A 27,471-nucleotide genomic window follows, 5' to 3' on the forward strand; every position below is an offset into this window, starting at 1 on the left:
TATTTTGGGAGGGACACTGGACCTCGTGTGGAAGTCAGCGAGGCTTCCTATTAATAGAAGAGGTGAGGTGGATCTGGAAACTGAATGGAAATTAATTAGGCAGAAGGAGTGGCCATGTGTGAGACCCTAGAGATATGAAGGAGCAAGATGTATTTAAACTTCGATAATAAGTTTAAAACTCTGGAACAAGGACGTACTAAGATATAATTAAGCTATAACACTGCTTGCACCCTTATTATGAGTCAGAGACTTGCTAAACACTTTGTAGGCATCATCTCAGTGAATCCTCATGCACGTGGGAGGCAGGGAGTAGAGCAAGGTGAGCTCTGTTGCCAAGTGGACCAGAACCTCTGGAACCAGACAGCCAGGCATGAGTTTAAGCTATGTCACTTACAACCAGGAGATCTGGGGCAACATTATTTACCTTCCCTATTCCTCAGTTTCCTCTTCTATAAGAAGTGGTCATCATGATACTTACCCCATGAGATGGTTGTAAAGAACTAATTGAGATTCCACATGTAAAGCACTTAAAAACACACCTAGACCATGGTGATATGGTCTGGCCATGTTCCCACCCAAATCTCATCTCGAATTATATCTCCCGTAATCCCCCCATGTCGTGGGAGGAACCTGGTGGGAGGTAATTGAATCATCAGGGTAGGTTTTTATGCTGTTCTCATGTTAGTGAATAAGTCTCATGGGATCTAATGGTTTTATAAAGGGCCGTTCCCCTGCACACACTCTCTTGCCTGCTGCCATGTAAGATGTGCCTTTCCTTCTCCTTCACCTTCCACCATGATTGTGAGGCCTCCCCAGTCTTGTGGAACTGTGAGTCCATTAAACCTCTTTTTCTTTTATAAATTACCCAGTCTTGGGTGTTTCTTCATAGCAGTATGAAAGTGGACTAATACATAGGGTCAATTCTTGATGACTGCTGGCTGCTCCATCAGGGATCGTCTCATGATGAAACACCCTGAAATGTGGAGACTTAATCATGTACAAGGCCTCCTGAGTCTCAGGGCTTCTGATCTTGGCTGAACTTGCTCACTTGTTTGGGGCTGGGCATGGGCTGCCTGATGCAGGATGGCCTCAGCTGGGATCACACTGCTCCTCTCCATGTGGTCTTTTCTCCAGGCTGGCCCAGGCTTGTTCTTCCTACTATGAGGCGTCCAAAAGAGGCAGAGTGGAAATGTACAAGGCCCGCTGAGACCTGGGCCCAGAAGAGGCACGCTGTCATTTCTTCCATATTCTCTTGGCCAAAGCAAATCACAAGGCAGCCCAGATTCAAAGAGTGGGGAAATTGACTCCACCTCTTGATGGGAGAACTGCAAAGTCTCATGCAAAGGTTGTAGATAAGTATGTAGATACAGGAGATGGGGTGCCATTTTATAATTACTCTTCCGTTGTTATTATTATTATGCTACATACCTAGATCAACCAGTCTCAATCTCTCTCTCTCTGTCTCTGTCTCCTCTTTATGGAAATTGAAGCTCCCTTAGCCACTGTACAAGGCCTTGCCCCTTTCTTTATGGTGTCTGTAACTTCTTGACTCAAGTCAAATCCCCCGTGAGCTGGAAGAATTCAGAATGAGGCTCAACAGGAAGGGATGAGCTAGGCTTCACTTCACTTCATCCCTTCTCATTTTTCTTCATCTGAAGGATAAACAGTGACTTGTTCAAAGAATGGAAGAACCTTAAGAGAGGAGGCAAGACCACAAGCCTACTCCATCTGTATTTTGTAGAAAATAAACTCAGCATTTGCTTAGAAGCAAATAGGTTTCCTTTAGACTTTTTTCCCATTAAGAAAAGGAGAGAAAAGGAATCTTTATGTGTAGGAAGAATGAAGAATGACAAAACAGCTTGTTGACAAATGCTTTCTGTTGGCGAATGCCCCCGCTGCAGATGGGCCTGGAGTCCTGTGCCCCGCCCCTTCACAGAGCCCTTGGCTCATAACCTTCTCCAAACAGATGAGTCTCTAAGTCCCTACACTTCAAGATTTAAGAGGATTTTTTTGGATTGGGATAAATACCTCAAAATAAAAGCATCAGATGTGGCAATTTGTCTGTTGGTTTTTACAAACCATGACAAGTTGCCCAAATAGTCCGTGTTTAAGGACAGAGAGCCAGAGCTCTTTCTGGAATGTCGTACCTCAGCAGGGCCTTTTGCGCATGTTTTAAGCTGATTCTGAAATTAGGGGGTTAAAATGGAAGTGCCGACCCATCCCTAAAGAGAGGGAGGCAAATGTGCCCTTATTGCTGGTGACCCCAGAACAAGGCCTCTGGGCTGAGAACTGGAGAGAATGTTATTTCTTTGAAAAGCCATCTTGACAATCCAAGTCCATTTGGCTGCAGCACCAAAGGCAGCTTTGATCTGCTCGCCAGTGTCCCTGCCGGGAAAAGGATTAGGGTCTTTCCAGAGGACAGCAGAGCCAGGCTGCCCCATATGCTGGCGTGTTGCGCAGGCTGCACTGAGAGGAAGGGACAGGAGGGAAGGCTGGAAAGAAGGAGACAGCAATTCCCATCTCCGCTGTCAATATATGAATGCAGTCTTGTTTGGGTTTTCTGGGGGTTTTAAAAGACAGAAACAAGGAGATGGGCTTTCTTGGGTTTCCAAAACCCATGGGGGATCTTAGCAAAGAAAATATTCAAACAGCAAGGAGGCTGCTGGTGGTCCTTCTGTTGATGTCAGGTACAGTTACAAAAACCCTGGAAGCGAGGGGTGACATGCTGTGCTTTCCTACCTTGAGGCTGGGCCTGTGAACCCCCAATATTCAGCGACTTAGCCAGCTACATCTTGTAAATCAGGAATCTCAAACTCAAAAGCACCTGAGGGACAAGCAGGCAGCTCCATGGCGCACAGTGGGCTGCATGTAGGATGACAGCAACACTGAAGCTGTAAGTCACCTCTCACCTCCTCCCATCGTCGCCATGTGGGGAGAAAGCCCAAATGTTGCAAGTTCCTCCCATGTTCAAAGACAAGCTGGAAACCCAGAGACTCCCCAGTTTTTAAAAATTGAGTTTCACTTTATAAAGATTTTTTTAAAAAACACTGTGGGCCAAGCAAAACTCATCTGCAGGCTAGGTGGAGCCTCAGAGTGAGCAGTCTGCGATGTCAGGTCTGAACAGATGCAGAACCCAGAGCCAAGTGGTTCACACCCCAATCAGTATTGCCACTCAGTGTGCTGAATCTCAGTAGGGGGCCAGAGGGATCTGAGCCTTGGAACTGGGCTCCCACCCAGTGGGGAGAGGGTGACATGCTTATTCATTCTGCTAACTCATTTTACCTGGAAAAGTTAATAACAAACACTTTCTCCCCAGCTGAAAAAGAAGACGATGATGACAAGATAGTGTCTTTGGTGATCAATGACTAAAAGTCACTCTCCACCCAAATGGGTCAAGATTATCAAAGAATCTAATGAATTTAGGAATAATAATATGGTGGGCATTAACTCATTATTTCTGAGTAACATGAGAAAAATGGCTTATCTTGTTACTATTTTTTCCAACAAATGAATAAACATAAACAGCAAAATCTCTAAGGGACATATGAGGAATTAAAAAAAGACCAAATATGTGTCCAAAATTACTTGGATTAGTTCTCCCTTGCCCTCCTTCAGTGTGGTTTTGATATTCATTTGAAATGTAATTAAGTTCATTTCTTTCCACTTGTGACCAATTCAGGGTTTTTACTTAACCGTGTTGATATTATTATCATATGTCAAACATTAACATGATTCCAAAGGTCAGAACTACACAAAAAAGATACACCCTTCATCTTTCCTCCCCATCCTCAACCCCCTTTATTTCTGCCTGGTTCCCACCCAACACCTGTTGATAACAAACCTTATAGACTCTGATTTCTTTTCTTGTGTGTTCATGTGTGTTACATGAATGAGCAAATACATAGACATTTTCTTATCTCCCTGGTATGGTTTGGCTCTGTCCCCACCCAAATCTCACCTTGAATTGTAATAATCCCCATGGTTCAAGGGCAGAGCCAGGTGGAGATAATTGAATCATGGAGGTAGTTTCCCCTATATTGTTCTTGGGGTAGTAAGTCTCACAAGATCTGATGGTTTTGTAAATGGCAGTTCCCCTGCACAAGCTCTCTTGCCTGCCACCATGTAAGACATGCCTTTGCTCTTCCTTTGCCTTCCTCCATGATTATGAGGCCTCCTAGCCATGTGGAACTGTGAGTCCATTAAACCTCTTTCTTTTTCAAATTTCCCAGTCTGGGGTATGTCTTTATTAGCAGTGTGAAAACAGACTAATACACTCCCCTTCTTTCTTACACAGAAGTTAATATAGTCAGATGGCCTTCTGCACCATGCTCTTTAACTTAGCAATATATTTTTGAAAGCACTCCATATTGCTTCATACAGATCTTATTCCTTTTTTTTATTGCAGCTCATGATACTCCGCTGTGTGGATTTACTGTAGTTTATTCAACCATTTTTCTACATAGAGGTATGAAGGTTGTGTCAAAATATTTTGCATTTAAAACCAATTCTGAGGCTGAGCGTGGTGGCTCACGCCTGTAATCCTAGCACTTTGTGAGGCCCAGGCGGGCAGATCACGAGGTCAGGAGATCGAGACCCTCCTGGCTAACACGGAGAAACCATGTCTCTACTAAAAATACAAAAAAAATTAGCCAGGCATGGTGGCAGGCACCTGTAGTCCCAGCTACTTGGGAGGCTGAGGCAGGAGAATGGCGTGATCCCAGGAGGCGGAGCTTGCAGTGAGCCCAGATCGTGCCACTGCACTCCAGCCTGGGTGACAGAGGGAGACTCCATCTCAAAAAAAAAAAAAAAAAAAAGGTTTGCAATAAATGATCTTGTGTGTATGTGTTTTCTAATTGCCAGAGGTGTATCTTCAGAGTAGATTCCTAGAAGTAAGATGAAAGAGTCAAAGAAAAATGCAAATGTAATGCCAAGTTCCCTTCCAGAAAGGTCGTACCACTTTTCATTCTCAGCAGCAATACACTAAGACTGCCTATTGCTTGTCGACTTCCCAACAGTGTGTGTTATACTTGGTCATTTTTGTCAGTCTTATAGGTAAGAGGTGGTATTTGTAGTTTTCATTCGTATTTCTCTAATTGTGAGTGATGCTCAATAGTTTTGAATATATATATCTCTATATAAACAATTTTAATATATTTTTGTGAATATCTATTCATATCCTTTACTCACTTCTCTCTCAATTTTTAAAAATCTTTTTCCTCTAATTTCAAGATCTGTATATTAGGGCCATTAGCCCTTTCAATGTGATACATGTGTTGCAGATATTTACTCCCAGCTTGTCATTTTCCTTTTTACTTTATGGTATTTTTGTAATGCAATTTTTTAAAATTATATAGGCAAAATTTTTAAATTGCATTTAGATGTTGAGTCATAATTGTGAAGCTCTTCCTATACCCAGGTTACAGAGGAATTCATCCATGTTTTCTTTAGTGCTTGAAAGATATAACTTCTTTGATTTATATTGCTGATCCATTTGAAGTTCAGTCTTATGTATGGTGTGGGGTGTGGATCTACTTTCCTCTTAATGGCTGTACAGTTGTCCTAGCATCAATGATTTAAAAGTCAACATTTGCAGCAGATGCAGTGGCTCATGACTGTAATCCCAGCACTTTAGGAGGCCGAGGTTGGAAGATTGCATGAGCCCAGGAGTTCAAGACCAGACTGGGCAAAATAGTGAGACCCCATCTCTATTAAAAAAAATATATAAAGAAGAAAAAAAAGCCTATGTTTACCTCTGGATTTAAGATGCTACCTTTATCACTGACTAAACTTCCATATGTTCTTGGGTTTATTTATGGACTTTATTCATTGGCCTGTTTTGCTATTTATGTACCAGTGCCATTAAGTACATTTTAAACTCATGCCAATTATTCATAAAATACCCACTTTACTCCTATAGGTAATTTACCATCATTCTGTTAAGTTGAACTCTATGAAATTGCCACCATTCAACGAATCTTACTCTACAGAATTCTCATTTTCATGTTTCAACCTAATATAAGTATATGCATAATTCATGGACCATGTAGAATCGTTTTAATGACTTATTCCAGAAAGAATATAAAAATTCTAGCCAAGTGGACTACAGAATTTCTATCCCTCATTTCTAAATGGCTTACAGACCTAACAGCTGATGAGCGGCCCATTAATAATCCTGTCTTTGATTTTTTCTTTTCTTTTCTTTTTCCCTTTTTAGTGATAGAGGGTCACGGGGTCACAGACAACATACAGCGATTCTCCTCACTGCCACCTTACCTACCTGTGAGCTACCACATCCTCAGAGCAGAGACCTCCTTCTTCCTCAAGGAAGCCAGCCAGGACCTGCTGCGCAACTCCAGCCTGCAGTCCAGGGCCGAGTCCTTCTTTACCTACAAAACCAGGCAGCCCCCAGTGCTCAATGCCAGCTATGGACCCTTTTCTGTGGAAAAGGTTGTGCCTCTGGACTTGATGTTGACTTCAAACTTTTTAGGTCCAACCAATAAGTTTAGTTTTGATTGGAAACTCAAAGCCCACATCCTGCGGGACAAAGTCTACCTGAGCCGGCCCCGAGTGCAGGTTCTGTTCCACATCGTGGGCAGAGACTGGGACGACCGCAGCGCCGGGGAGAAGCTGCCCTGCCTGAGGGTCTTCGCTTTCCGAGAGACCAGAGAGGTGCGGGGCAGCTGCCGGCTGAGGGGGGACCTGGGGCTGTGTGTGGCCGAGCTGGAGCTCCTGGCCAGCTGGTTCAGTGCCCCGACGTTGGGTGCCGGGAGGAAGAAGTTCGTGGACCAGCCGGAGGGGACCCCCGTGGAGCTCTACTACACCGTGCACCCAGGAAGCGAGCGAGGGGACTGTGCCGGGGGTGACTTCAGGAAGGGCAACGCCATCCGTCCAGGAAAGGATGGGCTGGAGGAAACCACGTCTCACCTGCAGAGGATCGGCACCGTCGGCCTTTACCGGGCCCAGGACAGCGCCCAGCTCAGCGAGCTGCGTTTGGATGGTAACGTGGTCATCTGGCTGCCTTCCAGGCCAGTCAAGCAGGGAGACGTGGTCACGGCCTATGTCACCATCGCGAGCAATTCCTCCGTGGACTTCTTCATCTTGAGGTAGGTGCCATGCTTGGCCCTGCTCATCTTTGGCATGGCTGGTGTGAGATTGGGTTCCATGCGTGGCAGGTAGATACTCAGGAAGCATCGATTTTCACTATCTTCAGGCACTGTTCAGCATTAACAGGGGAAGGCAAATTATGCACCTGCCCACATGCTGTCAACAGCTCTCCTTCCACCGTGGGTTATAGAGGGAAGAAGAGGCAAAGGGCGGGCGGAAGTTAGATCCAAAAGGATCTAGACAGAGTAATCCGCCTCTCTAGACCTTCAGTTACCCTCACACTTGGAGAGGGACGTGATTCTTTTTCTGCTGTGGATCCTTTGATGTGATATCATTTGAGTTGCATGATTGAAAGCCCATGTTCAAGAAGCCCAAGAAAAGGCAGAGGAGTGATGAGATCTCACTTTGGGTATATATGTGAAAAGAGCCAATCATAGCACCTTTTTTTTTTTTTAATTAGGTGATGTTAAATGTTGCCAGTTAGTGTCTGGGAGGCCTTAGCGCGTGAGTATAGCTTAGCAACAATTAAGCAAACATGCCCCGCATAAAACTCTTCAGCAAAGGTATTCCATCTTGTAAAACAAATAAACAAAGCAGCAGGATAATCCACCTACTGTCACCATTGCAGATTCAACAGAGGGCAACGTCCAAGCTCTAACAGGGCTGCTCTGTCACTCTGTATAATGATTCTAAAATTTGGTACAGGAGCACATGTTTTCTGAGGATAATTAATACTGGGGTAAAATTCATTTAAAGCAAATCCTCTTAAAATGTGGACTAAACTGTCATAATAATGAAAAAAGTATTTGTTTGAAATTTGTTTAAAAAATAAATTGGATAAAAATAAGGTTTTTTTTCCTGTTATGGTTAAGGAGTTAGGTTGTAATTGCAGCTATGCTTTGTTAGAATTCTCGTCAGAGTAAAGCCTTAATCACATTTTGAATGAATGGCTTGGAAAAATATTTGATTTGCAAGCTAGAATGATGGCGTATCACACCACGTTTCGTTTCTGTTTAACTTTTGTAATATGACTATAAGGATGCTTATTTTTGAAGTTTGAAGTTTTTTTGTTTTGCTTGTTTTTGTTTTTTCATTTATAAAAAGGTTCAGAGGTTTCCATAAGTTTCTCATCCTAGTCCTTCAGATTTAAAGAATTGTCTTCTGAAGTATACATCTTGTCATCGTCTTTGTAGTTTTGCCTTTCAATTTTTAAATGAACTAATTTTGCAGATCTTCATTTGCCAGTGTTTTTTGGATATGCTTGGAGGACTGTTATGACATCCCTTTCAGCAATGTCATGAAATCCTACGTCTTTTTATGAGATTTATTGTACAAAGGATTCGCGTGGCACTGGCATTGTGAACCTTGGTGGTCAGTGAGGGACGTGCTGGGAAGGGACAGGTCTCGCTGTCACTGTATCCAGAGCTTATTGAAAGTATCATGACCTTGTCACTGAGGGGCCAGGAAGCCAATATTCAGATAAAAGGATCTGAATATTGTGTTTGTTTCCCCTTGGCTTGGATTCAAAAAGATACTGATCAGCCGGGCACAGTGGCTCACGCCTGTAATCCTAGCACTTTGAGAGGCTGAGGCGGGTGGATTGCCTAAGCTCGGGAGTTTGAGACCAGCCTGGACAGCATGGTGAAACCCCGTCTCTACTAAAATACAAAAAATTGGCTGGGTATGATGGCGTGTACCTGTAATCCTAGCTACTCAGGAGGCTGAGACAGGAGAATCGCTTGAACCTGGGAGGTGGAGGTTGCAGTGAGCCAAGATCACACCACCGCACTTTAGCCTGGGCAGCAGAGCGAGACTCCATCTCAAAGAAGAAGAAAAAAAAAAGATACTGATCTGGGAGCTCTGAGTTTAATTTTGGTAAGTCCCTTTGCCCCCTAAATTTCAGATCAATCGTGAAATAGATGCAACTATGTCTGGCTTCGGAAGCTGGAGACAGAAAGACAGGGAACTGATGTCATGCTAAGTAGCTGTAAAATTTTAGAGTCATCATCTTCCCCCTTGCACTTCATTCACTTTCCTCTTCGGGAAATGCAGGGTCTGGTGTCTACCAGGGTGAGCGCAAGCCAAGCCACTGGGTCCCTAGGTCTGAGGTGCACAGCCTTCCAGCTGCACCTGGAAGGGATGCTTAGATGGGGCTCTTCAGAGAGGAGGATCTGTTTTCTGAATTTTTCATCACAAAGATAGTCATGGTGGTGGTGAACAAAGGTCTTCCAACCAGCTGACCTCAATTCTGATCCTATCTCTTTTACTTACAGCCTTTTACTTGTGATGATAGGCAAGTTAACTAACCTCTGTGTGCCTCAGTTTCCTCCTCTCTAAAGCAGATGTAATTCTAGTACCTGCTTCCATGGGTTGTGAGGATTCAGTGGGCTGATATTTATTTGCAAGGTGCTCATAACAGTGTCTGGTGCACTGAAACTTCTCTGTCAACATTGAATATTACTAACAGGGCTGTTTTCAAACACCCATCAAACCTTCAATAAGCATTGAATTCTGTCTTTGCAGTAAGTGGACATTGTGTGTTGTGTAAAACAACTACTAAATTTATTCTCAAAATTCTATTATTCCCATTGTCCTATGATTTTGTTTAAAGAGCAGTGTCTTTGTATAATGACAGGAGTGTTTGTAGCACAGAGGTTACTAATGGCGTGGTTCTGGGGGTAAGACTTAGTCACATGAAAGGGTACTGCTTAGTGCCGTCAAGGGCAGCAGCTGTATTCCCTCCCTTCTGATCTTTCCCATCAGATCAAAGTCCTGGGGAGAGAAGGTCCACCTCACTCCCTGTTCAACAAGATATGGCACGTGTTGTATTTCCTTACCTCAGGTTTTAAATTCGAAGCAAATTTCCTAAGGGCTAAAAGCAATTGCTCATGAGAAAGTCTGAGCAGCAAAGTTTCCCCAAACACATGTGCAAATGCAAGTCCTTGTGTCTCAGGCATGTCGGAATTCAAAGAATAGGGAACAAACAAACCATCTGAAGACCCGTCTTTGAGGTCCGTTCTTATTCTGAAGATGGAATTTCACTAATTAAAAAGGGACATTATGGACGGCATACACATTTCAGAGTCTTGGCTTAATTTGAGTTGCCAAAATGATCAGCAGGCATCAGTGTGTCAAATGGCATTTTGCTCAGGGTGGAGTCTCTCTGTTTCTCTCCTTCCCTTAATCTCCCTCTTTCTCTCCCCCGTCTCCAATTCCCCTGTTTTCCCAACATGATTGAAGGTTTTTCTTTAAAAAAATAAGGTTTTATGTTTTAAATAATTACAGATTTGTAAGAAGTTCCAAAAATAATACAGTGATCTTCCGTAGACCCCTCCCCCAGCTTCCACTGGTGGTAACACCTCATATAGTCATAATACAATATTGAGGCCAGGAAACGGTCATTGGCATAACATTATTAACCAAACCACAGAGGATGTTTGGGTCAGAATGTAGGTTTTAGGACACCTTATCTCTTTCCAGCTTATCTGTGACTGAAGGCATTTTCAAAGGCAAGGAAGTTCAGTTGGAAGAATGAGTTCCTTGAACACCTACCCAAGTCTCTCAGTGTCCATTAGGAAAAGATGAGCTCGGTCTGCTTCTCCTTTTTTTTTTTGGAGGGGGGGGAATACAGAGAACTTCCTTCCTGTGCAGAGATGCCATCTTTGCAGGCCTCTAGGTACGTTGTGTGTTTCTGTATCATCAATGCAATGTGCAAGTATCCAACCATGCCCATTTGCCAGGCGTTGTTCTACAGCAGTGAATAAAACAGGCAAAACTTCCTGCCCGAGTGAAGCTTATGTTCTAGTAGGCAAGATAGAAATGATCAAAATGTGCATGTGTGCCAAGAAGTGACACACCCGAGGAGTGTAGTTAGTACAGCCTCCAAGACTGCACGCCCTTCTTTCTGAATCTGGTATTTGCCAAGAACCCCGTAGGTATTTGAGCACCATCTGCCTTAAGCTAGACAACATCCGAGAGGCCCTCAGAGAGCTTAACCTTAAGCCAGCTGGTGAAGACAGAGTCCCTGGAATTCCATCCTGCATAAAATGAGCCTTATGAATGGCACACTCTCCAGGATGGGTGGGAAGGCTCTGGACTTCCGTGTGTTGGCTCACAGCTGTGTACAAGAGATGTACAATGCTAGACGCTAAGCGCCATGGAATTGCAGAGTGTACACAGGCTTTGTGTTCAGTTGTCATTCAGTTCTTATAATGTTACAATGAAAAGTCTTGTTTTCTGCTAGCATACTTCTAACATCCTGAGAGCCCCTACTTATCTTGTTTTTTTTTTTTTTTTTTTTTTTTTTTTTTTTTTTTGGTAAAAGAAAGACAGGTCACTGTTTCCAAGCCTTCTTCTTTTCTTGCTGGAATTTTAAAACTTTGTTCTGCTTTCATTGTTTATAGTTATTTTCTTTTGATAGCCCAAATACTAAACAAACAAAACAGTGGTTTTCCATTTTCACTGTGGATACAATATTTCTTTTCATTCACTTGGCAAGTATTGACTCAATTAATATGTACTGACCCCTGCCCATTTGTCAGGCATTGTTCTACAGCCCTGAATGAAATAGGCAACACTCCCTGCCTGTGTGAAGCTGATTTCCTAGTGGGGAAGATAAAATAATCAAAATTGGGTTGGGTGTAGTAGCTCACACCTGTAATCCCAGCCCTTTGGGAGGCTGAGCTGGGTGGATTGTCTGAGGTCAGGAGTTCAAGACCAGCCTGGCCAATGTGGTGAAACCCTGTCTCTACTAAACATACAAAAAAATTAGCTGGGCAGGATGGTGGGCACCAGATTAGCTGGGCAGGATGATAATCCCAGCTACTTGGGAGGCTGAGGCAGGAGAATGGCTTGAACCCGGGAGGCAGAGGTTGCAGTGAGCAAAGATCATGCCGGTGAACTCCAGCCTGGGTGACAAGAGTGGCACTCTGTCTCAGTAATAATAATAATAATAATAATAACAATAATAATAATAACAACAACAACCAAGTAAATACAATAGATAGTGGTAAGTGGCTTAGGAAAAAATGAACAAGGGAGGAAGAATGGAAAGTGCTGAGAATACACTTTAAGGGGACAGTCAAGGCAGGCTTTGTTGAAAAAGTGGCATTTGAATTAAGTGTGGTCTTGGCACGGAAACATGTGCAAAGGTCCTGGGGATGCTTGCTTGGTTTGTGTCAGGAACAGTAAGGAGACAAATGTGGCTGAAACAGAATGGAAGACAGGAGAGGTTGGGGGAGGTGAGCTGTGAAGGGAGCTGGGATTCACATCACCTTGGACTTTGTGAGCCGTTGTAAACACTTTTATTCCAGGTGAGATGGGGACTACTGGAAGGTTTTGAATAAGGAATGTCACGATGTAACTTATTTTTATATATTGCAGTAATCTAGGTGAGAGAAGGCAGAGGCTTGGATCAGGATAACAGCAGCAGAGGTGTAAATGAGTGTGCAGATTCTGGATTAATTTTAAAGCTAGGACTGATGAGATTTGTGGGCACACTTGTGTGAAGGAGACGCAGAGCATCAGGACACTGGGGATGAAGGACAGAGCTGCCATTCTGTGATGGAAATCCTGTGGGAGAGGCAGGTTTTCCCTTCCTAGATAATGTACTATAATTTTAATTTAATTAAAATGTACTTTAATGCTTAGAATCATTGTTTTAAGGAAAAAATATTCAAGAAGGAAATAATATAAGAGGATGTACACAGATGTGGGAATAATAGTGAAGTTGGTATGAGTCTTGCTGAAGTTTGGGAACCAATACTGTATTTTTTTCATTGCAGTAGCTTTAGGGGGTGTAAGTGGTTTTGGGCTATAGGGATGAAGTACACAGTGGTGAAATCTGGGATTTTAGTGCCCCTGTCACCCAACTGGCATACGTTGTACCCAATAGGTAACTTTTCATCCCTGAACAGCCTCTCACCCTCTCCCCTTCTGAGTCTCCAACATCCATTCTAGCACTCTATATGCCTCTGTGTACACATAGCTAATTGCAGAGATATGGAATCAACCTAAATGCCCATCAGCCAATGAGTGCATAAAGAACACATGGTGTACATATCATCCAGATCTCTCCAGCTGCCTCCACCTTTGGCTGCTGCTTAGATCACAGGAGAAAACCACCCAGGACACAGAATTTTGGATCACTGAGGTCCAGTGCTTGTTCTTTTCTATTGGGAAATTCATGGAGGACATGCAGGGAGACCTTGAACAATCTCTCCTCACTGAGAAACCCAAAGACTTTCTCTCTCCCATGGGTCTTCGCACAGTGGCTTCACTGAGAGGGCCTGGACTTTTTGGAAATATTTATGGGACTAATAACATACATATAAACTTGGCATGAACCTTCTTGGCAAGATCATTTTCACAAAGGACAGTCTTCCATGAGCAAAAACAAGCAGACTGAATTTTGTCTGCAACTTCACAAAGTGAATTCATAGGCAACCTTTGCTTTATAATCAAATTAGTTCATGAGACCCAAAAGTCAAAGTGTGGAAGATGGAACCTTTGTTTCTTATAGCTATGACGTTATTTTGGAAGCCTATTTTAAGAAATAAAAAATAATTACCAACATAAATGAAAACCACATATGCAGATAGGTTTTACAAATATGAGTGTGTTGATTCATGAGGGTGAGCCCTTTTTCCATCTCTCTGTTCACTGCTGTATCCCCAGCCCTTGGTGTATGACTTGGCACAAAATAAAGCCCCAGTAAACATTCATTGAATAAATGCAAAACCAAATACCTAATATCAAACCTATTTCATAAACATTCCGTTTCATGGATGTTTTCTTTCATAATTAACTGAGCCTTCTTGAAATAAAGATCAGGATTCCTTAGAGAAAGCATAGGCATTATTTACTTTTCCAAGGATGTTCAAAATATATTGACAGTGGAGGTCATCAGTTCTGAAAATTCTCACTGCCATCTCAGCGTACCTCCATGCTCCTGAGCCCCTGGGGATGTTGAGGATGGGACGACTTCCACATGACTGCCTCCCCAAAGCCTAGCTTAGACGGAGCTCACAGAATCACTGTGCTGTCAAAATCAGTGTTAGGGGCCAGGCGTGGTGGCTCACGCCTGTAATCCCAGCACTTTGGGAGGCTGAGGCAGGTGGATCACAAGGTCAGGAGTTCGAGACCATCCTGGCTAACACGGTGAAACCACATCTCTACTAAAAATACAAAAAAATTAGCCAGGCATGGTGGAGGGCGCCTGTAGTCCCAGCTACTCGGGAGGCTGAGGCAGGAGAATAGAGTGAACACGGGAGCGGAGCTTGCAGTGAGCCGAGATCGTGCCACTGCACTCCAGCATGGGCTACAGAGTGAGACTCCGTCTCAAAAAAAAAAAAAAAAAAAAAAAAAAAAAAAAAAAAAAATCAGTGTTAGTTTGACTCAAGTTGCAGTTGTAAGTAGGTAGGTCAGTCTTGACACTGCAGGTTATTAAAGCAAAGAACTTGGGGGTAGGGGGATATGAATGTCTGGCCTTATCAGTAAGCAATGAAATAGATACCTAAAGAGCAGAGGCGGTGATCATTCATCCTCTCCAATTTAAAATAAGCTCTCTTAATTGAACAACGTGATTCATAGACATGGAAGAGATTTGTTCTCTACTTGTAACCAATTCCGAACCCTGCATTAGGGATGCTCAGAGAGTCATAAAGCATCGCTCTTGACTGGGAGATTATACTCTGCTGCTAACATGAATTTATGTGCAGTAAATAGACACATCGCCATGTCTCAACGCAGTGAAGAGAGATGCTTAGCCTAGGGACTGGCTTCTCAACCTCAATGTCATCAGGATTTGGGGCCAGCTAATTTGTGTTGGGCTGTCTGGTGCATTGTAAAATATTGAGCAGCATCCCTGGACTCTACTCAATAGATAAAGTCCAGTAGCACCTCCACTTCTGCTCCAGTTGTGATAACCAAAATGTCTCCCGACATTGCTAACTCTTCTTTGGGGGATAAAATCACACTGGTTGACAACCACGAGCCTACACTCTTGACTTGCAGAGAATATAGATATCTGGGTGGTCTGTGGGATGTGGGCCTTGTGATGGTCCTCAAACATCACTGAAAATAGAACAGCAATTACATGGCTTCTTTGTCCTTTGCTGGGTAGGTTTTTGTGTGTCAGGACTGATAATGGAGCCTTCAGGATATAAATCCTAAGAGATTCATTTTTGAAGTAAAACACTGTGAAATAAGGAGGTAGTCCTCTCTCATGAGTAAAGACAGAACAGAAGAGAGACTAGATGCCAAGCATATAGTCTTTAATAGCCCTTGCTTTGCAGGAGTGCACTCAGAAAGTAAGAGAGCAAGGAGCTGCTTCTCAGCTTCTGCACAGAAGGTGATGTTCTTTCCTAGCTGTGTATGGGACCTCCTGGTTCATTAGTTCTGTCCTGCTTTGACTGGTGGATGAAGCCCAGTCATTTCATCAGTCACTGAATCTCCCCCAACCAAGGCAACACCATGCTGTGTGTGCTTAACAGCCGCATATGCCCTCACCATGTTCCAGTAAACAAAAAGGATGAAGGGTGGACGCAGGGAAGAAAGCCTTTGAAGAAATGTGCTAAGATTTATGCAAGAATACTGAGAGAAGTATTATTTTTCCAAACAGGAGAGATTTGTAGGTGGATTCATTTCTAGAGTCTCAATGTATATCAAGGAAATTCAGGTAGAGTTGAAAGACTGGCTTTTGCCTATAGTCCCAGCTACTCTGGAGGCCAAGGTGGGAGGATTGTGTGAACCTGGGAGTTCAAGTCCAGCCTGGGCAACATAGCAAGACCCTGTCTCTTAAAAAAAAAATAAAAGTGGGTTTCACCTCCTTTAAAAGGACTTTGGGGCCGGGCGCAGTGACTCACACCTCTAATCCCAGCATTTTGGGAGGCCAAGGCAGGCGGATCATGAGGTCAGGAGATTGAGACCATCCTGGCTAACACAGTGAAACCCCATCTCTACTAAAAAAAAGAAAAAAGAGAAAATACAAAAAATTAGCCTAGCATGGTGGCAGGCACCTGCAGTCCCAGCTACTCGGGAGGCTGAGGTAGGGAATGGCATGAACCCAGGGGGCAGAGCTTGCAGTGAGCTGAGATTGCATCACTGCACTCCAGCCTGGGCGACAACAGAGTGAGACTCCGTTTCCAAAAAAAAAACAAACAAAAGGACTTTGGGAGGTTAATCCCTTGGAGACTAAACCTAAGTTTCTAACCAGCTCAAGGCAAAAAGCAGAGTCACAGATTTCCACGGGAGGGTTGGGGTGGGATTCATGGAACATGCCTGTTCTAATAGACAAACACCAATCATGGGTGCTCCTTTAAAAGGACTTTGGGACCGGGCGCAGTGACTCACACCTGTAATCCCAGCATGTTGGGAGGCTGAGGCAGGCGGATCATGAGGTCAGGAGATTGAGACCATCCTGGCTAACACAGTGAAACCCCATCTCTACTAAAAAAAAAAAAAATACAAAAAATACAAAAAATTAGCCCAGTGTGGTGGGCTAATGGCTGCTCAGAAGTGAGTCTCCTACTTGTGCATGAAATATACATAACTACAAAATACATAAATGTTCACAGCAGCTTTCCTTTTGATAGCTGAATAATATACCACTGTGTGCACAGATCACCTGATGAATGAATGAGCAAAATGTGATATTTGCATGCAATGAGATATTATTCGACCATAAAAGGAATAAACCACTGATACATGCTACAATATGGATGAACCTTAAAAACATGATGCTAAGTGAAAAAAAAAAAAAGAAGCCAGACACAAAAGGTCACATATTACATGAATCCATTTATATATAATGCCTAGAAAAGGTAAATCCATAGAGACAGAAAGTAGATTAGTGGTTCCCAGGACAACGGGAGATGGCATGTGGGGAACGACTGCCAATGGGTTTGGGGTTTCTTTTTGGGGTGATAAAAACATATTGAAATTAGGTAGTGGTGATGGTTGTGCAACTTTGTGAATATACGAAATACTGAATCGTATACTTGACAGAATGATATCCCAAGAGATGATGTGTGTCATAGAAAAGGCTATTGACCTTGACTTTTCTTCATTGCCTCTAAACTAACTACACGTTAAACATTGAGCCAATTTTCAAAAATGTATCCTACAGATGGTTTTTCATTGGGCATGCAGGTGGGGAAGCTCCGAGGGGAGAGGGAGAGGTAGTGGTAAGAGGATATTGGAAAGGGCCTCAGCATCCCCTCACTATAATCTCCATTAGCCGGTCCCTCAGGCCACCCAGATCAACACATCATCTAGTGAAGACACTGGATCCATGATGCAGACACAGTTCTGATGGAAACTCCCCACCTGCACACCGCGGCCAGCCTTTTGTGCACCCCGTCCCCTGTCCCTTGGCACTCATCTGGGAGGGGCCACAGTGAATGGCACTCACACGTGTGCCCTGTTAAAGGGAGCAGCCACATTACAAGTCTCCTTGATTTCAACCAGAGTTACTGGCTCTAAAGAGAAATTGGAAATGGAAGCTGACAGCAGAATCACTTCTCAACCACCACTGTGCAGTCTGGGGCACTTGACTGTGTCTCTCGGTTTAAATCATGCCTCAAAGCAGAAGGATGCATCCGTTTCCTGCAGCTGCCATAACAAATTGTCCCAAACTTGGTGGCTTGAAACAACAGAACTTTGTTCTCTCACATTTCTTGAGGTCAGAAGCCTGAAATCAGGGTGCCGTCAAGGCCATGCTCCCTCCGAAGGCTCTAGAGAAGACCCTCCCTTGCCTCTGCTGGCTGTCCTCGGTGGTCCTTGGCTTGTGGCCACATCTATCCAATGTCTGCCCCGTCTTCATGTGAATTTTCTCTCTGTGTTTCTCCACTGTGTCTCAGTATCTTTGTCCTTTCTCTTACTAGGACACCCGTCTTTGAATTTCAGACCCACCCTCATCCAGAAGGCTCTCATTTGGAGATCCTTAACTAATTCCATCTGCAAAGGGCCTTTTCCCGAATCAGGTTGCATTCTGAAGTTCCAGTTGGATGTGAATTTGGGGGTGGGTGGAAAGCAGCATTGAACCCATGGCCGAGAAGACAGACTGCCCGACGTGCTTCAGAGCCTGCCACTCTGTCTTTCCCTGGTTCTTTTCAATTGCCACATGCCCCTTGGCAGCACCAGGCCATGTTCCCTGTGGTGGAAAAGCAAAGTTACAAACGGGAATCTGGACCTTCGCCACGTGGAGAATAAACTCCTCTCCGCCGGAGGAGTCTAGACCTCACTCTCAAATCCACTCTTCTAATTACTGAGCACAGCCTGGGTGTATGCCGTTATAGCTTCATTTCAGGGAGCGAAGTGTTTTCGTATCTATTTGATATCTGAGGATATGAGAAACCCTCAAAGGCACTGTCCAGATACCTGGCTTGCCCTGCATGATCGTTGGCTCTTTCCTTCCTACTGGGCATAATAAATCTGCAGGATCGAGTGGATTCCTCAGGAGCAAGCTGACTGTTCCCAGCCTTCTCATTAGCAGAGGAGACCCTAAAACACGACCAAGTTTGCACTGACTGCAAGTTTGGAGCCAATTCAGAGAACTCTGGAAACTCATTTTCCCACAGTCTGTCTGAAATTCATTTCCCCTGTTGAATGTCTCCAAAGGAAGGGTTTGTTTTTATTTTCTTCAGCTTGTCATTTTAAATGTATTCTTCTGGAACAGAGAAAAGGAACAATTTTCTTTCTGCTTGGGAAGAAGTAAAGAAATAATGTTTCCTGCTCCATCCCCTGTCCCCCTCCGCAGCTCCCCACAACACATCTGGGTTGCCAGGCAGCCCAGCTCCCGTGAAACATTGGAGAGCGATTTTACTGTTGTGGGAAACATTTAAACATAAAATTGACTCGAGCTCTGCGAAAACAGAAAGGAACCAGAGCCCTTCTGACCCCGAATTCTGCCTTCTTTCTTCCACATTCTTTAGCCCATTTAAGTGTCGTCTGAGTTTCGAGTTCTCCAAATCACAGCTTTGTCTGTTGTGAAAGATTTAGCACATGAATTAGTGGACCTGTGACATGTAGTCCCTTTCTAGCTAAAAATTTGTGGGGAGCAGAGGCAGTATAAGGTGGCAAGTAATGATTTCAGAAAGCACGCTGGGTACTCCAGTGTTCTGGGTACTAAGGTATCTTTAGAGTCCCGTATGCTGGCACTTGTTTGTGGTCGTGTCATTGCTCCAGGGTTCCTGAATATTGCAAACCTGCACCATTTATGTCTTGAAACTCCAAAAGTAATTAACTGAATTAAAATCTTGGATAGAAAGAAAAAAAAAAGCATCCTTATTTCAAGAGCATTTTGATTATTTTGATTGCATCATGCTTGTTGAAAGTCTTTCCTGGAACCTCCTTGCTGTGTCAGCTCCTATTTCCTGTGCTCCTAGAGAAGTGGAGTGTTTTTTTTTTGTGTGTGTTTATTAGTCCTTTCAGTTTCTACTTCCAAAGGTATGTATATATTTTTAGGAAAGGTGGTGGCCTGGAAGTGGGGACATCCAGGAACACAGGAGGAGGACGCAGTGTAGACGGGATTGAGACGGAGGGAGGAGGCAGGCTGTAGGTCTCAGGCTCAGCCTAGGACACTTCCTCCAAGACTGGATCCTCCTGATTCCCCTTCCCCACTTTCCTCCAGGGTGGGATCCAAGCTCTCGATACTCCACCCAGCTACATTAGGTGAACGCACATCCACCAGGAGTTTCTTCCTCCATCACCTTCCTGTTAAGGCACTCAGCTGGAGAAGCCCAGCATCCTCACCCCCGACTTGTGGCTCTCACTCAAATGGAGACACTCCTCAGTACAATGTGCAGGAGACAGAGGCCATCTCTCAAGTTCCTCTAAAATACCAGTGCCCGTTGTCGTGTGCTCTGATATTGCAGGCACTGCGGCCATGCTTTCCCGACGAAGCCTTCTTTCTGTTGAATTTTCCAGAGGGACCTTTAAAAGCAGAATTTGCTAGAACAAAATAAAGGAGTGCACAGCCTTTTCAGCTGTTCTTGCCCAGTGCTGCCAGGATGGGACCTGTCAGTCCCAAGAGCCAGAGTGCTGGCTCCTCATGGGGCTGCTGCTTGGGCTATCCTATTGGGCTTCCAGACAGTCCTGTTTGTGTGGGGTTTGGCAGGTCATGCGTTCCCGATATGCTATGCAATCCTCTCAACAACCCGTTCTACAGAAGAGGAAACCGAAGGCCTGAGAGAAGAAGAATGCATTTGTCAAGCTTATTTTGGTTGCTATTCTAACTGACTTAAACTTAAAAAGGATTTTTTTTCCCCTATAACTCAAACTTTTGGGGGTTTCAGGTACAAATGCATCAGGGCGTGAATGGTGTTCCTGGGACTCAGTCTCCCTCACTTATTGTGCAACTCCCATTCGCCTACATTGTTCTCCTTCCTGCTGGTTCTCTACGTGGTCACCCCGAGGGTTCCCAGCTCGGACCCTGGTCAGAGTTTAGGCATCTTTTTTATAATAGGTGCAATAAATGTCCTCAGATTGAGTTACCTCCACTTGGTGTGGGTCATACACCCACCTGTCATCCATTTATTGTGGCCAGCAGCTTTCAACATACCTATTTGCCAGGCTACCCTTAGAGCCAGAAGTGGAAGGTTAATCCCATGAAAAACACGCTGTCTAGAAGTGTAAACAGAGTGGTTTGAAAAAGAGAAAATTGTGTGCAGGTGCTGGATGGAGAAGGATTCGTGTCACGTGCAGGAAATAGCAGATGCCCACACCTATGGCATAGAGGAAGGCTGTAAGTTCAAAGATGGACAACTGAGTCCAAATCCTGCACGTACAGTTTTCTAGCTGTGCCACCAGGGTGGGTTCCCTAATCTTTCTGTGCCTCAGTTTATACATAGAGATGATAACAGTAACACCAGCTCAGGGTTATTGTGAGACTTTAGTAAGATAATTTTAACATATTTGCACATATTAAGCACTTAATGTTAATTCTATTTTCATTGCATTATTTTTATTATTACATGTATTTTTCTAGACATTACACAGAGTCTATTGCAACTATGCTTGATTGAGTGCTGTGGATTGCAGCTGAAAGCATTCTAATTGATGAACTGCCATCTCTGTAGCAGCATCTACCTTCTTTGGGAGGAGGGATGCCATTGCTTTCATTGAGGTAAACCAGGTCTTTCAACAGGGAAAGAGTTTTACCCTCACTTCCCCAGAGATATCTGCAATGTCTGGGGACATTTTTGGTTGTCAAAATTGGGGAGGGAGGTGCTACTGGCGTCTAGTAAACAGAGATTAGAGATAGTGCTAGATATCCCACAATGTGCAAGACAGCCTCCCTAACCCCACAAAGAATATTCTAATCCCAAATGCCAGTCAACGTGCGGCGATGGAGAAACCCTGAGATGAATAAATGTGAATAAATGGTTGATCGCCGTGTGGCTAGGTAGATGACCACAGTCACAGGTTATAACCAGTTGCTTATCAGGCTGAAAAGCCACCGTGCTTCTCCATGGATCACGAATGTGCCCGGGAACATGGGTTGCTAAGAGCTGTCTGTTGGGAACCCGACAGCCTTGCCTGACAATGCAAGGAGCTCTGTCTCTTTGAAATGCTCCTCCCAGATGTTGGCTCAGGTCGTGTGTCGACCAGCCATGGAAATCAAGGCCAATTTTCATGTTCACCAAGGAGCAAGGACCTAATCTAGTTAGCCTATACTTTGTAATAAGTATAACTTAATATCCCTTCTGTTAGAAAACTACAAGAACAGGGCTTTGATAACATCAGAGAGGGGTATTCAAAGATGGGGCTCCCCTTGGATAACACACTGGCAGAAAGAATGTCACACCTTAATTACGATGCATTTCATCAGTTCCTAATACCATATCCCAAAACAGGGTGCCCAGGCATGGGACTGGCTCTTAAAAATGATGGCTCACCTCTCTGTATCTCAGATGGGAGAGCTAAAGGGTGCAGCGGACAGACACAATTATGCCATCCTGAGATGCACAGTGGGGAGAGGAGGACCAGGCATGGCTGCACATCACGGTGGATGGGGGAAAGCACCATTTTCACCTCGCTGGGCTGGTGGCTGCAGGGTGCTGGGGACAGCTCGACCTCCTTCTCAGTAGCCCAGTGAGCTACAAAGTCTCCAGAGAGTTCAAGAGACTTTCACCCATGACATTCCTAGTAAGCCTGCAGTGGGCATTTAACCACCCATCAGCCTACCTTATTTTGATGTAACTGATTTTTCACCCCACTATGCTTCATATAACACAGTGGTTCTTGCCAAGCTTCCAGCCACAGGGCAAGCATGTTCTATTGATGTCCCTGTGGCATTGGATACCATAGCACAAATGATGGATGGGAGGGTGAAACCCTTGTTCTAGCAAATTAAATGCAGACCAGGCCTGAATAATCCCTGAACAGACAAAACCAGTTAGGCCTCTTAAGTGACCTTAACCTTGCTTGATTTGCAAGCATAACGAGAACTTAACTGGAACCATTTCTTGTAAATGCATATATTAAAGAAAAAGTAGCACTTAAGCTCAATCAATCAGAAGCAGCCAACAAACTTATAATTATACAGGCATACCTTGTTTGGTTGTGCTTCAGTTTATTGCATTTCACAGATACTGTGTTGTTTAAAAGCTGAAGTTCTGTGGTAACCCTGCAATGAGCAAGTCTGTCAGCACATTTTTCCAACAACACATGCTCACTTCCTGTCTCCGTGTCACATTTTGACAATTCTTGGAATATTTCAAGGATTATTATTATTATATGTGTTATGGAGATCTGTGATCCATGATCTCTGATGTTACTATTGTATTGTTTTGGGGCAGCATGAACTGTGCCCATATAAGATGGCAAACTTAATAAATGTTGTGTGTGTTTTGGCTGCTCCACCCACTGGCCATTGTCCCATCCCTCTCCCTCTCCTTAGACCTCCCTATTCCCTAAGACATAACAATATTGAAATTAGGCTAATAAATAACCCTACAAGGGCCTCTAAGTGTTTCAGTGAAAGGAAGGGTCCCACATCTTTCACTTTTGGTCGAAAGCTAGAAATGATGAAGCTTCGTGAGGAAGACACGTGGAAAGTGGGGAGGCCAAAGGCTAGGCCTCCTATGTCAGTTACCCAAGTTGCGAATACAAAGGAAAGTTCTTGAAGGAAACGAAAAGTGCGACTCCAGTGAACACACAAATGATAAGAAAGCAAAACAGCCCTCTGGCTGATATGGAGAAAGTTTTAGGGGTCTGGATGGAAAATCAAACCGGCCATAACATTTCTTTAAGCCAAAGCCTAATCCAGAGTGTGGCTCTAGTTCTGTGAAAATAATTCTGTGAAAGCTGAGAGAGGTGAGGAAGCTGCAGAAGAAAAGTCTGAAGCTTACAGAGGTTGGTTCATGAGGCTGATGGAAAGAAGCCGTCTCCGTAACATAAAAGCGGAAGGTGAGGAATCAAGTGTTGATGAAGAAGCTGTAGCAAATGATCCAGAAGATCTAGCTAAGATCATTGATGAAGGTGGCTGCACTAAACAACAGATCTTCAGTGTGGGTGAAATAGCTTCCTCTTGGATAAAGATCCCATCTAGGACTTTTTTTTTTTTTTTTGGACAGAGTCCCACTGTGTTGCCCAAGCTGGAGTGCACTGCTACGATCTCAGTTCACCGCAGCCTCTGCCTCCCAGGTTCAAGCGATTCTCCTGCTTCTGCCTCCTGAGTAGCTGGAATTACATGGGGTCTGGCCACCATGCCTGGCTAATTTTTTTGTATTTTTATTAGAGATGGGGTTTCACCATGTTGGCCAGGCTGGTTTTGAACTCCTGACCACAAGTGGTTTTCCCACCTTGGCCTCCCAAAGTGCTAGGACCATCTAGGACTTTAGTAGCTAGATGGGAGAAGACAATGCCTGGCTTTAAATCTTCAAAGGGCAGGCTAACTCTCTCCTTAGAAGCTAATGCAGCTGGTGACTTTCGGTTACTTATCTATTAACCCCTAAATCCCAGGACCCTTAAGAACTATACTAAATCTGCTCTGCCTGTGTCTATAAATGGAACAACAAAGCCCGTAACAGCACATTTGTTTATAAGATGGCTTACTGAATATTTTAGGCCCACTGTTGAGACCTAGCACTCAGAAAAAAAGATTCTTTTCAAAATATGACTGCTCACTGACAGTGAACTTAATCACCTGAGAGCTCTGATGGATATGTGCAAGGAGATGAATAATGTTTACATGCCTACTAACACAACATCCAATGCTAACACAACATCCAATGCTAACACAGCATCCATTGCTAACACAACATCCATTCTACAGCCCATGGATCAAGGAGTCATTTTGACTTTTGAGTCTTATTATTTAAGAAAGACATATTGCACTTCTGTAGCTGCCATAGATAGTAATTCCCCTGAGGAATCTAAGCTAGGTAAATGGAAAATCTTCTGGAAAGGATTCACCATTCTAGATGCCATTAAGAACATTTGTGATTCACGGGAGGAAGTCAAATATCAACATGAACAGGATTTTAGAAGAAGTTTGTCCCAGCCTCCTTGGATGGCTTTGAAGGGATCAAGAATTCAGTAGAGGAAGTATCTCCAGATGTGGTAGAAATACCAAAAGAATTAGATATCAGAAGTGGAGCCTGAAGATGTGACTGAATTGCTGCAGTCTCATGATAAAATTTGAACAAATGAAGAATGGCTTCTTGCAGATGAGCAAAGGAAGCGTTTTCTGGATGGAATCTACTCCTGGTGAAGATGCTGTGAGTATTGTCAAAATGACAGTAAAAGATTTGTAATAGTACATAAACTTAGTTAAAACAGCAGGAGGTTTTGAGAGGGTTAATTCCAGTTATGAAAGAAGTTCTACTCTGAGTAAAATGCTATCAAACAGCATCGCATGCTACAGAGAAGTCATTCATGAAAGGAAGAGTCAATGGATGCAACAAGCCTCATTGTCGTCTTATTTTAAGAAACTGCCACAGCCGCTCCAACCTTCAGCAACCACCACCCTGATCAGTCAGCAGCCACCAATACTGAGGCAAGCAAGACCCTCCACCAGCCAAAAAAAAAAAAAAAAAAAAAATTGTGACTTGTTAAAACTCAGTTGATCATTAGCATTTTTAGCAATAAAATATGTTTAAATTAAGATATGGACATTATCTTTTACACACCATGCTGTTGCACACTTAATAGCCTACAGTAAGGATAAACGTAACTTTTATATACACTGGGAAACAAACAAAAAAAATGTATGACTCACTTTATTGTGATATTCACTTTATTGCACCGGTCTAGAACCAAATTTGCAGTATCACTGAGGTGTGTGTGTATAATTAGGGACTTTCCAGTGGAACAGAACAAATAAGACGACTGTATAACTCACCAATCCAATATTTGCTTTGCTTTACTTCTGTGTCTCTCCTGTGAGAGCTTCCCCCTTCTGCTCCCTCCATGAGCTCTGAACTGCTTCTGGCTTGATGCTGCCCAATTCATGAATTATTTGCTTAAATAAACTGTGAAAAAAAAAATTATCATGCCTCAGTTTACCTTTTAACACCCTTGACTTGGGAACTGGGCAAAATTTGGGAAACTGTCATCAGGATTTTCTTCTTGCAAAAAATTAGATCAAGTTTTCCCGAACTGGAGGTAAAATGAAAAAGAGTGCCAGATGGGACTTGGAAAAACTTAAGTGTTGATCCCTAAGAGGATCCTCAGGCTTTGAGGACCTGAGAAACCCCTGGGAAATTTGGAAAATCAGAAAGGAAGGCAATGGATTTTATTTTTCTCTGTCTTTGGATAAAACACAGGGAGCAAGCAAGGAGATCTCAGAGTCCTCCTGTGCCCAGCCTGGAAGGACAGTGGTGGGAATGGCTGTGAGATGCCTAGGCAAAAGGGCCATAGCCCCACACAATCCCCCATGTTTCCTGTGCAGTATAAAAGACAGAGATGGAACTGAGAGAAAATTCTGGCTTTGTTATCAGAAAAAGGAGGCGTCAGTGGGCTGCCTTGAAGGAGCTCCACTGATTTGGGAATATTCCTTTAGGATGTATGTTCCTGGATAGCAACACGGGCAGCAAGCCGATGCCACTATGACTCCATCCACAAGAGCTGGATGCTGCCACTCGCCTGCATCCTGCAAAGAACGTGGCTGCTCTCCTACGGTGGGAGATCATCAGCTAGAATGAACTAAAATGCCTTCAACTGCAGCTAACAATGCTCAACCAACAGTAGCTCAAACTAGTGGTTCTCAAAGTTGAGTGAGCACCAGAATCACCTGTTGAAACAAACACTGCTGGCCCTCACTCTTAGAGTTTCTGAGTCAGTATATGTGGAGACCCAGATAATTTTTTCTTTTGTTCTTTCTTTCCTTTTTTTTTTTTTGAGATGGAGTTTCTCTCTTGTCGCTTAGGCTGGAGTGCATTGGTGCAACCTCAGGTCACTGCAACCTCTGCCTCCCGGGTTCAAGCGATTTTCCTGCCTCAGTCTCCCAAGTGGCCAGGATTACAGGTGCCTGCCACCACAGTGGCTAATTTTTGTATTTTTAGTAGAGATGGGGTTTCACCATGTTGTCCAGACTGGTCTTGAACTCCTGACCTCAAGTGATCCGCCTGCCTCGGCCTCTCAAAGTGCCGGGATTACAGGTGCAAGCCACCGCACCTGGCCTGGATGATTTATATTTCCTTTTTGTGTGTGTTTTTTTTTTTGGAGATGAAGTCTCCCTCTGTCATTCAGGCTCACGTACAGTGGCGTGATCTCAGCTCACTGCAACCTCTGCCTGCAGCATTTAACCAATTCTTCTGCGTCAGCCTCCTGAGTAGCTGGGACTACGGGCACATGCCACCAGGCCCGGCTAATTTTTAGGCTGGTCTCTCAAACTCCTGAGCTCAGGCGATCTGCCTGCCTTGGCCTCCCAAAGTGCTGGGATTGCAGGTGTGAGCCACTGCGCCTGGCCCATATAATTTAGATTTTCTAACAAGTTCCTAGGTATTATGGGTTGAATTGTGTCTCTCAAAATTCATGTATTGAAGTTCTAACCTATAGACCCTCTGAATGTGACTTTGTTTAGTCATTGCAGATGTCATTAGTTAAGAGGAGATCAAAATGACTTTTAGAAGATGAAGGCAGGATTGGGAATGTCAGAGGTTAACAGCAAACTACCAGAAGTCCTAAGAAGGAACCAACTTTGCCAATACCTTTATCTTGGACCCCTGCCATCCAGAGCTGTTAGACAATACATGCCCATTGTTTAAACCACCCAGTGAGTGGTACTCTGTGATGGCAGCCCTAAGAAACTAATGCACCAGGTGCTGCTGCTGTTGCCAGTTAAGTGACACAACATTAAGAACCACTGGCTTTTCAATTAGGAAAAGAGGAAGTCAAATTGTCCCTGTTTGCAGATAACAT

General features: G+C 43.8%; 1 protein-coding gene across 1 annotated transcript in view; it reads left to right on the forward strand.

The window, feature by feature from the left end:
- LOC108528390 (transmembrane protein 132C) overlaps positions 1-27,471 on the forward strand; it is a gene marked incomplete at its 3' end in the record, with an annotated part of 406,780 nt that overhangs the window by 138,117 nt on the left and 241,192 nt on the right. The window contains exon 2 of the mRNA XM_017870197.1: positions 6,215-7,103. Within this exon, the coding sequence (XP_017725686.1) occupies positions 6,215-7,103 (889 nt within the window). The remainder of the gene's footprint in view (positions 1-6,214; positions 7,104-27,471) is intronic.

The sequence above is a fragment of the Rhinopithecus bieti genome, unplaced genomic scaffold (assembly GCF_001698545.2).
Source record: "Rhinopithecus bieti isolate Rb0 unplaced genomic scaffold, ASM169854v2 scaffold_5246, whole genome shotgun sequence".
In the NCBI taxonomy this organism is placed as follows: Eukaryota; Metazoa; Chordata; class Mammalia; order Primates; family Cercopithecidae; genus Rhinopithecus; species Rhinopithecus bieti.